Consider the following 11425-nt stretch of genomic DNA (forward strand, 5'->3'; position numbering starts at 1 on the left):
ACACCTCACACGCTGGCACTACAACTTTCCCAGCCCTCCTGGAGGTCCCTTGCAAGTGACACACTGCGATTTAAATTTGCCTTCGAGACATCTACATCCTACCACTAGTGCACACGGCTACTCTCATCAGGTGAGACACCCAGCTCTCTCCATGGTGAGGCACTGCACTGCCACTGTTAAGGAAATCTTCCAGCTCAACAGCAATCCAACACCGTGCCTGCTGAAGCTGAAAGAGTGGCCAGAGCAGGCAACCAAAAGCCTCCCCACAAAGACAGCAAGTCATCCCCACTAGCCTTACCCACACACACCCATCCAAGAAACTCGGTTGCAACTAGCAGGAGTTAGTTTCCGTATACTTCAGTAGGCTTTGACTGAGCTGAAACTCCACCCTTTCTCAGCAGTTGCAGTTCACTTGTTCTGTAATTCAGCACAGCACTGCTTTGATAACATCTTTCTGATGCTGTTTTCCTGCAAATGGCATAATGAGGAATAATAAGCAGGTGCTTCTGAACACATACCCAGAACAGCAGGAGTATAAAACTACTATAAATGAAGCAATTAAGTAACCACACTGTTCACTGTTTATTGACAATCTTTATTAGAGCTGACTTTCCATGTTTAGAGGTTTCCTAGTAAGTATAAATATGAATCAGAGTGCTACCCCACAGTAAGAAATCTTTATTTGCACAAAAAGATACAAACAACTAGTATTTCAAAGTCCATCCTAGTTAGTACACAGAATACCAAAAAGACAAAAATAAACCAAGATGAAAGACTAGCAGCAAAAAGAATTCTACTTCTCCTTCAACACAGACTGTGTGCTTCCACATTTCTCTAGGAAACAGAGTAACAAAAAAATTCAATCAATTTATATATGAAATATCCTACCAAAAATATAACACTGTGTAAAGAAAGTTAGTAGTACAAATTTGGGAGGGGAGGGAGTGTGAAAGAAAAAAGGAGAAAATAGTAGATGTAACATTAAAAATCTCAAGTGTAAACTTTACTGCTGCTTTAAAATAAAAAACAACAAAAGTCACATGAGTATTTCCGTTTGATATATGAAATATCCTACCAAAAATATAACACTGTGTAAAGAAAGTTAGTAGTACAAATTTGGGAGGGGAGGGAGTGTGAAAGAAAAAAGGAGAAAATAGTAGATGTAACATTAAAAATCTCAAGTGTAAACTTTACTGCTGCTTTAAAATAAAAAACAACAAAAGTCACATGAGTATTTCCGTTTGGCTTAGCAGCCACAAAAATAAGAAAAGCTGATTTTTTTAATTTTTTTTTTTTTAAAGTGCTTAACCATCATATCCAGAAGTAATGACTTTCAGACCTACTTAACATGAATGTGCTCAAAAAGCCACTGCTTACAGTATAAAAGCTGTAATTCTGAAATCCTGCACATACAAACTGGCTTTATCTGCACGAATGAAAGATTGCTTTGAACAGCTCTCAATCATATGATGTCCCAAATCAATGTAATGCTATTAGAGCAGGCAGCTGAATAAGTCCCAGAAAGTTGAAGTTTAAGAACAAGAGATATGAAAAATAATCTTTTTTTTTTTTTTTTAAAGGCAGCATGCCTCTCCCAGCCGCAAGAAGGTAACTTTATGTAATAAGCAAGAGAAACACAGTTTTACATTATTGTTGTAAATCACCTAGAACCACCTAGACTGTTGACCTAGTAATTCACATGTTTAACAGAGGGAGGTAAATACTTCTTACTGATAAAATACAAAAAGGCAATCATGCAGGCGGGACCAATTGTTAACACAGTATTTTACTTAAAGTCAAACTGACAGTATGTTTAATATTAAAACTGACGGTATGTCCTAACTCAAAAAAAAAAACCCAAAATAACAAGAAAAACAAGAAAACCAATGACTTGAACAGCTTTAGGACTGTTTTGTTACATTGTTATATATTTACTTGAGCCTTAGTGCAAGGAAAAATGTAACATTCTAGGCTCCAAAGCAAGTCAAATACATAAGAATATTTCACAGGGTTTTTTGACAGACGTCAGAAACACAGATTCCAAGAGAAATTTAATTTTTTAGCTGTAATGGCCATTCATTTTTATCTCAAGGTTAGAAAACACATTTGAAAAAGGGAGCAAAGACTCTGGCATTCATTAACCTCAAGTTCAGCTATAAATTGTTTCAACCCCACCACTCTCTCAAATCAGGGCTATCATAACCGAACAGAACCCTCAGTATTGCTGCGGTTGTTGAATTGTGCCCACAACCGGTCAGTAGCACTATCCATCCCCCACAGTTATTGTACGAATTTCTCCATCAGCTTCGGAATCCTGCAAGCTCGGATTTGTTTACATTCATCTATTTCACAGGTCTAATGTTTGAAACTATGTCTTGAAAGTCATCAATTCCCAACACAGTATCTTCATTGCCCTTCAGGACAGTTTTTAAGTTAGAGAACCTCCTGGTTCATTTACCACTAAAATACACATTATCTAGAAAAGGTAACTTTTTCCCTACAAAGTTCCTGTAAACACCTCTGTATTAAGCCATAGCAAGCTCTAGACCAGGAAATTCAGCATCTCCAGTGACTTGACTTTACCTCGCTTCTCCTTTACAAAAGCAAAAAAAAACCCCAAAAAAACCTTGATAATTAAAAAGGAAAGGAAATAACACAATAAACAGACAAACAGTGAAGCAATCAGTTACCCAAGCAGACATCTAAAATAAGCCTCTGAAAATTTAACATTTGAAAAGCAACGATTTTAGTGGTTAAAGTGTGCAAATGACTAAATATGCCGCCTGCTTCAGAGATAGCTGAATACTGTAGTCATCAATGATTATTATCCATGCCTAAGACTGGCAGTTCTGTTGCTTTTGTTGCTGGCTTTGGACATTATATATTACCACTTCCTCCACACATTTCGTGACTTTTCCCCCCCCCCCCCAACAGAGACCATCAGCATGACTTTAGAGAGACGTATCAGAAAGATGGGAACTTTTCTTTTCAAAGGTTTCCTGTCCATCCCAAGTCTGGCAAAACTGTATGTTATGTGGAATTAAACATAATATTTCTAGCAGGAACATAAAATGTTATTTCAAGTTTTGTCTGTCTATGAAAATAACCTCAAAAAGATTCAGAATCTCAGGTTTCCGTGAAACAAATACGATAAATTAGAGGAAAAAAAAAAACATGCAAGAAAAGTGTAACTATTCTATTGATGAGAAGTACAAAAGCTTAGAAACAGAAAAATACCAGCTTCAGCCCAAGACTGAAGGGAAAAAAAAAACCAAACCAGATTTTTCAAAACCAGAGTCCATACAGCATCACACAGCCCTGCCTTGTCATGTTTGTTAATATCCTTGCTTAGAAGTCAGACAGCATTTTGTTTAACTTGTGTTGCTCTGTATCATTACACTAAACCATAATTAACTCCCCCTTTGTGCCGGCCTCATTCCAACACAATTGTACCCACTGTATACCAGCAGCAGTTCTCAGGTTTTGTTTTGCAGCTCAGCTGTATTTTTCTTGGATGTTCACAAGACTGGCATTTGACTGGATGCGCTTGGCTAGAAAGGGAAAAATTATATGAAAATTAAACACAAAGAATTCCACAAAACTAGTCTCTCCACTCCCTCTATTTATCTGACACAGACTTGCAAACAGCTTTCTGTTCACGTCCAGAAACTTTAATGAAAAGATATGGCTGAAGCTCTTTACTACCCTTCTTCAGGGGACAGCAGCAGACTAATAGTTGCTATTAGCGCCGTCAGCACAGCTGCGGGCAGATCTGGCTGGGCCCCCTCTCCCACAAGAGCCAAGCGAGTCCCTGGCACCGCCCAACTCTAACCGTGAAATGCCAGCACCATCACTTACGCAAAATGAGTATCCGTTTCTTCTGCTTCGAGTGAAGGAAGCTACTAAGATAAAAAACGATCGGTAGGAAGAGAATAAAGGATGAAACCGCAATCACTGGGACTGTATCACTGCAGGGAACAGAACAGTTGAAAGTCCTGCTCCAAAGCTTCCGAGTGATGTTCATCTACAAGAAAAACATAAGCAAGCCGTGAAAGCGTGCACATGCATTTTTGCTGTGCTGCATGGCAAACACTCAGGCCTCAAGACATTCAAGTGTTCAAACATGACCTCAGAAAACAACACTTTAACAGATCCCCCCCCCCGAAGTGAGCAAATCCCTGGAAACATAGAAACAGACAATTTAGATGGAGCCAAAATTTCACATCAAAACTTTTACAAGCTTCAAAACCAGACTACGCTCAGATACACTGCAGCATTGCCACATGCCTGTTCCCCAGAGAACTCACTGACAGCCTGCGGGGACAGGGCTAATCCCAGACTTTTGACAGCACTCCTTTTCCCCAACCGCTTGAAACCCCACAGTATAACAAAGCTTTTCCCAAACATACGTCGCCAATGCTGAGGAAACAGCTGCTGTAATAAGGAATCAATTATTGCACTGGCTAGAACAACAGCAGTAGAGTTTCACATTAAAAGCCAGAAGATTAACACGATTTTTTTTTTTTTTTTAAATCCATCCCCTTCGCAGTAACAAGAAATTGAAGTGCAGCTACTTAAACTGGAATGCACTCGGGTGATCAGGAGCTTCAGTCATGCTCCTGCTGCACTGACTGAGGACAGGACCTAGCAAGACAGCCCCTCCGGGCTAACTTCTTCCTCACGGGACATCAACCTGACAAAGGCACTGCTGCCAGTGCTGTCCCACACCGAAAGGGAAGAGGCAATCCCTAGCAAGACAAGCACAAATGGCTCAGATTAATAAACACCTCCATGACAAGGTCTCCCTGTTGAATATTAATAAATACTTACTGCATCTTCCACGTCGATACACAAGTGTGTGGAATGCCCGGACTCACCACCTTGCCTGTTCATCCTTTGCAAGTTGTTATACAGGTCATTCAACATTTTGTAGGTTTCGTTGCAGTTTTTACATACCTCTGTGTAGTTATTTGGTGACAGATAGACTGTTTGTCCCTAGGGTTATAAAACTCTGTATGAATGCTCTTTTCAGGCATTATTAAAAAAAACCAACTTAAAAACTAGAGTCAAGTTTGAACCAAAATCCAGATTTTTAGCATCCTAGATTGAATAGCGGCCCAGACGGAGAACTCACATGAGAATGCAGGAGGAAAAGGGACCAACTCTAATTCACTAGGGACAGGATCCATTTCCTGCAGGTTCTGCATCTCAGACTGTTCTTTGGACTAGCAGCTTTTTTATTTAAACACTTATTGTTAAAGTACCAGTTCCCAGAAAAAAAAAAAAGAATTACTAGCAATTAAATGTTATTCTGGAGCCAGAGATACCGGGTTCCTTAATAGGGTTTTTTTGTTTGTTTTTGTTTGCCCATACCTAACAACTGTTAGGTTGCTACTGCTGAGCTATATTGGCAAGGACAGACTGTGCCATAGTAGGTAATACTTTTCATTTGTGGCCTTCACCACCCCTGAATGAAATACGACACACCTGAAAACAAAACTACAATCTCTAAAGATATTCCAACCCAGTAATGGTTGTACCAGCTACCCACCAACCACTGGGTTACGTTCTAGTTCAGACACTTGAAGTGATCGATAGGCCAGTCCACACTGCTCCTGACCAAGGCCTATAAAGGCACATTTCCTAGAAATCATTAATAATAAAAGCAGCAGACAGTTTCCTCAGAGATTGTCCCATACCCATCGTTTCCCATTTTTACTACTGAACAATCCCGGAACTTGGCCAGTTTCTGATTGAAATGGAATATGCGCAGTTTCTTAGGCTATTTAGGGCATTTTCTTTGAGGACAATTACCACATTTATTTCACTAAGTTATATCGCCTTTGCAATATGGACAAACTTTAACTACCCATAATTTTACTCGTCAAAAGAATTGTTACAACGATTTAAGGTAGCTGGTCTTTCTGAACCAGTCTATATTATCAAAAGGTTATTTAAAGATTGAATTGTTAAGTCAGAAGACAACAATTCCACAACGAGACAGAAAAAGACTTACAGCACGCAGACCTGCCGTTTCTTACTGTATAATTATCAACCATTGCGAATTCAGAAATTCTGATGTGAAGTAGCATTGCAATTACATACAAAATTAATTCAAGGTGAATATTAATTAGAATTAATTTTAGGCTCTCAATCTGTAAACATCTGCGTTTTACAGATCATTGCTTTATCTGCCTAAAAGTCACAAACTCACCAGCAGTTTATTTGCCTAATCTGTATCTGCGGTTTATTCAGCAGAAGTCAGATTTTGCTAGCAATTAGAGGATTTAGCGCTTCTCTTAAATACACAGCATAAATACCTGGAAGTTATGTTCAAAACATGTCAGAGATTTATTGAATAAATCCAGGAATTCTACGGTAGAATTTGATAATCCCTCACTGTTGTTCTTTAAACAATCTGTCAAAAAGAAAGAAAAACATCAGGATATTCTCATTTCTAACATTTCCATAGCTGACAAGCCCCAGACACTCCACTCCTGAAAAAAGAGCTCTCGACTATAAAAGACGGGTCTAGTCAACACTGTGGTTTCCTTATCTGCCTGCCATTGATGTCTCAGACCTGCTGACCTAACTCTTCATCGAGAGCATATTTCAGAATTAATTGGCCTTGATTAAGTGAGATGAAGACTATCATCAAGAGCTTTCTGAAGAGGGAGTCTGAATTATCTTTGGACTTTAAGATAAAACAAGACATTACTTTTACTTTCTAGCCTGCAGATCTGGCTTTGCCCAGCAACAGTAACAGCCATTACGTGAAAGCAGAAGCACCAGCAGCGGAGATGAAAGGAAGAGCATCCAGGAAACAGCTAGGCCATGAACACAATAGTAGAAATCAGAGCGTAGGTTATTACTGTTGAAGAAAAGAGCTGATCGTTTCACCAGCTTCGAGGGGAGCTCTGCGGCTTTCCTCCCAGTCACAGGCTCAACCTTACCATTGTCACTGCTTCCATCCCTCCCACCCCACTTCAGGTGCTCTAACCAGAAAGACCCTTGAAAACAACAGTGGCTTGGGAATTTAGATGTTCAGCAACAGCACCGTGAGAGCAAGCCAACAGCCTAGAAAATTCTCCTGAAAGAACGAAGCGCTGTCAGTACTGAGGGCGAGCATTCAGCTGGACGCCGGGCAGGCAGCACACAGGTCACAGGCTAAGCACAGCAGGACAGCACAGACCACAGAGCTGCTCCTGTACTGCCCTTCCAGCCTTCACACAGCCCAGACTCAGAAATGAAAACAAACTCTTCTGGGCTCTCAAGGGACCCTGCAGCAAACCCAGCATCTTTAACGCTCAACTCCATGGTGCTATTCCCACTGTTTTCTAGCGCATCTATTAGCGTAGGGTCCCACTTCCCCCACCAGGGGAATGGCAAAAAGCCACAGTTTAGCTGTAAGCATGGCACAGCACCATCAGCATGGGGACAGCGAGAGACAGGCTTTGCCTGTCTTGGCAAAAGACTTGTCTTGTCCATAGACTTGGACATCCTCTACCCATAAAATGAAATAAAAAGCATGGCTGTGGAGGCAGATACCGTTCAACGTGTAAGCATTCCAGAGTTACTGACTTTATTAGCAAACAAGGAGAAGTTTCTTATGTAAGTTTTTTAAAAATGGGAAGACTGGGAAAAACAGAAGAAACCTCAATGAAGCTAAGGAAAGTCTCCAGCAGGGTCTGTAGATCACAAAGGAAACTAACATAACTACCTTTTGAAAGAATAGCCTAAACCAAATATTTATATAACAACTGATTTTTCCAACAGACTAGTGCCCTCATATTTTGGCAAAATAAAAAACTCCTGTACCCCTCATTGGAGTGGCTGTAGTTTAGGATTTTTATGTTATATACTGTCTGTATTTAAACAAATACATACAATTCTGATCTGTGCAAATTTTAGGGGCAAAATTAAGCTAAGTCATAACAGTAGCATGAAAGCTACAGAATGAGTCACATACTTGCACAGTTGGCTGCTTCCCAGGTTTCATTAAAGAACACCGAAAGGGTCACAACTATCTGCAGCCTGTCTGAGGTCAAGATGCTTTTGGCACAATTGTGGCTCTCGGAAGAATTCTAGAAGAAAAAAAGGAAACAACAAGAAAAAAAAAAAACAATCAAGTGTTAAAAATACAAAGGGAAAATTTTGAAACGTGTTTTAGGCAAGCACAGCTAAACAATCACGTCTTATCACATTGGTATTTCTAGAATAGGCAGAGTGGAATCAACGGAACAATAAAAATCTTTTCATCATCCAAATCATACTATGAGCAACACAGTTTACTGCACATGGTCTTTGAAGACCTACTAGGACTGCATGCAAGTCAGTCAAAAATACGCGACTGGAAGGAGAGAAAAAAAAAAAAAGGCAAGCAGAAAGACAGGGCCCCCTCTGCCAGGTAGCTCATATTCATCCATTTCTGGGCCGCTGCCCCAGGAGCCAGCTCAAGACACGAGCAGCCAGAGAGAAGGATGTTAGACTGCAGGAATATTTGAAGGAGCTGAACCAACAGACTGGCCTCAAAACAAACTCAAACAACAGAAAACAACGTCCAAAACTGCTGTACCAACGTATTGTATCAACAGCAAACTTCCCCCCGATGCAGCAATACCAGGAACGCAGTCCTCCGCAAAGTGGTGCCCACGGCCACTCCCCCAAGCCTATGACCAGGCCGGGCTCTCAGCCTCCCCAGACGTAGGTACCAAGCTCACCTGGGCTTAGCAAGCCACCCAACGCACCCCATCCTCAAAGCAGGCACTGGCACAACTCTTACAGCAACTTATTCTCCGGACCAAGTTAATGAAAAAATGCAGAGCGACTGTAAAAGTGGTTACCGAATAAACAGGAAGCATCCCTATCAGAATTCAGAACGATGTTTTTCTCCCTCAAATCATTGATACGAAACCATGATCTCCAGTCAGCTGACTCCTAGAGCTCTAGGCTCCTGGTTTCTGGCTGCTAAATTGACTTAAGCACTTCTCAAAATTGCCAAAGCTGCCAAAAGCCTCTTTGATAAGTGACGTGGGACATACAAGAAAATAATCTCTTTAATGAGAAACACGTTCCTTACAGAGCTTTATGAGAGATCCAGTTTCCACCTCTCTTTGTTAAAACAGGTTTATTTTTTAAATAAGAAGTTTCCCTCGGAGACTCAACTGCAGGAATCTAATATTGCCACATCTGGTAACTCCTACGTTCACCCGCTTTCATTTCTACTAGATTACAAACAGATACGCAAGAAAGTTGTTTATGCGGGAAACCCTCTGGTTGCTTCATGAAGGCCTTTAACTGTGACACTTCCTCACCAGCTGGACTCACGAGTGGGAAAAAGCGCTTTAAATCCAAAACTGAATCAAGTAGACCCATATCATTCCTTAAATATGTTTGCCTGATTTAATCTTTAATTAGCCTAGTGAGGAGGATTTTACATTTCAGAGATGTCCAAAACTTAACTTGGCTCCTTCTTTCATGTTGCACTATAACTATTGTAGGATGGCAAAGATAAAAACATCAGATATCTGATTACTTGTGATCATGGATTGAGGCTGCAAGAGGTCACCTCCTTTATTTATTTGGTTAGTTAATCCACGCACAGAAGGAAAGCCAAACGCCCTCTAATACAGATGTGTCTTCCAGACCACATAGTGGACCAGTCCTCCCAGGCTGCCAGTACTCAAGAACAGCAGCTGCAATGAGTTCATACATATTGTAAGTACTGGGATATGTTTGGCAACCTAATCCTAGCCAAAACGTCACGCTGAAAGTACCCAAGAGAATTACATACTCAATTTCTCACTTTTACATTACCTAGTCACTGGTATGAAACAATGAGGATCAAACCTGAGAAACAAATAAACAGACTACAGGTTTGCAAACTAAGACAAGAGACCATTTGCCCTGGAGAGGACAATTATCAAATGAACGTCCACACGCTTTTCCAATATGAGCACTGGGATGGTGAGGGGAAACAGGCAGACAATGCATCAAAACCAGAAAGTGATACTTCTTCACACAGCAGGTAACTAAAGCTGTGAAATGGTTTGCAGCAGGACACTGCAGCACCAGAAGTTTACCTGGGTTTAAACAACAGATTTTTTCTTGTCAATGGCAACTCTAAATACAGATTCAGAAATCCCAAGACCGGAAGCACAATCCAGGGGACACACTGCTATAAACTTGCCCTCTGCTTGTACTCTTACCGGGGCACCCACTTCTAGCCATCATCAGAGAACGGACAAAGGTCCTTTGGTCTGATCCACTATTGTCATCCTCGCATCGTCCCAGGGACTTTTACAAATGGATAAACTGGATGAGAACACGCAAAACTAGTCATGAACCACCTCCAACACTAAGAAATGGAAAAAAAAAATTACGAGCAAGAGTCTGGAGGATGTAAACAGAAGACCCAGCTTCAGTCAAGGTGGGGTCCACAGACTTCAGCCAGCACTCAAGACTTCTAGTTTGCTGCCACACACTCCCACCAGCTTTGGAGCCAAGAACACTGCGACATGGCTCCCCACAGATGATGTGCATCACTCACCACAGCTTCAGAGACCATCAATTTTCCAAGAAGTGCCGGGCAACTCTGTCAGTGTTCCTCATTAGTGCTATACAACAACGACCTGCGAGCCAGACTGCTGCTTTAGGTATTGCTACATCAGCAAGAACAACTCAAGTTTTTCCACTTGCACAGAGGAGCAAAGCTTTTTTTCTGCAGGTGGAGCTACTTGCCCTTAATCACGCCGGGAGCTGGCTGCACCCACCATGCCACAACACCAGGCAGCAGAAGGCAGCCATCACCGGCAGCGGTGCTTCCCAAACATTCCCAGCCTCCATCAAACCACCTTATGCACCCGGTGGGGCTTACAGCGTGGGAACTGACCTTGGCAGGCTGGAGGTCCGCTTACCCAAGACTCGGGTGCCCCGCTCACCGCACTAGTGTCACACCCCGCTCCCCGAACTAGTACCCCGGACCACACCGCCGGCCGCACCCAGGCCTAACACACGCTGCCTCTCTTCGCCCCCCGCACGGAGCTGGCCGAGACGCCCGCCGTCACGCCGCAGGGAAGGGCGAAGCAGCAGCGTCTCAGGGCCCGACTGCGCTCTGGTCCAGGGCTCACATGACTGGAAGCCTTAAAGAAACAGCCCAGGCCCCCCAGCCCGGCCCCGGGGCGGGGACCTAACACACGCTGCCTCTCTTCGCCCCCCGCACGGAGCTGGCCGAGACGCCCGCCGTCACGCCGCAGGGAAGGGCGAAGCAGCAGCGTCTCAGGGCCCGACTGCGCTCTGGTCCAGGGCTCACATGACTGGAAGCCTTAAAGAAACAGCCCAGGCCCCCCAGCCCGGCCCCGGGGCGGGGAGGGCGGCACGCCGGACCCCCGCCCCGAGCAGCCCCGCAGTCCCCCTTCGCCCGCCC

General features: G+C 42.7%; 1 protein-coding gene across 1 annotated transcript in view; it reads right to left on the reverse strand.

Annotated features, from left to right (window-relative positions):
- Positions 1-1300: 1300 nt before the first annotated feature.
- Positions 1301-11425, reverse strand: part of OSTM1 (osteopetrosis associated transmembrane protein 1) — a 60896-nt gene continuing 50771 nt past the window's right edge. The window contains exons 2-6 of the mRNA XM_009279138.1: positions 7970-8084; positions 6321-6418; positions 4831-4995; positions 3859-4024; positions 1301-3551 (exon numbers count right to left, since the gene is read on the reverse strand). Coding sequence (XP_009277413.1) covers positions 3496-3551; positions 3859-4024; positions 4831-4995; positions 6321-6418; positions 7970-8084 — 600 coding nt within the window. The 3' untranslated portion in view covers positions 1301-3495. The remainder of the gene's footprint in view (positions 3552-3858; positions 4025-4830; positions 4996-6320; positions 6419-7969; positions 8085-11425) is intronic.

Source organism: Aptenodytes forsteri, unplaced genomic scaffold (genome assembly GCF_000699145.1).
Source record: "Aptenodytes forsteri isolate BGI_AS27 unplaced genomic scaffold, ASM69914v1 Scaffold339, whole genome shotgun sequence".
Lineage (NCBI taxonomy): Eukaryota > Metazoa > Chordata > Aves > Sphenisciformes > Spheniscidae > Aptenodytes > Aptenodytes forsteri.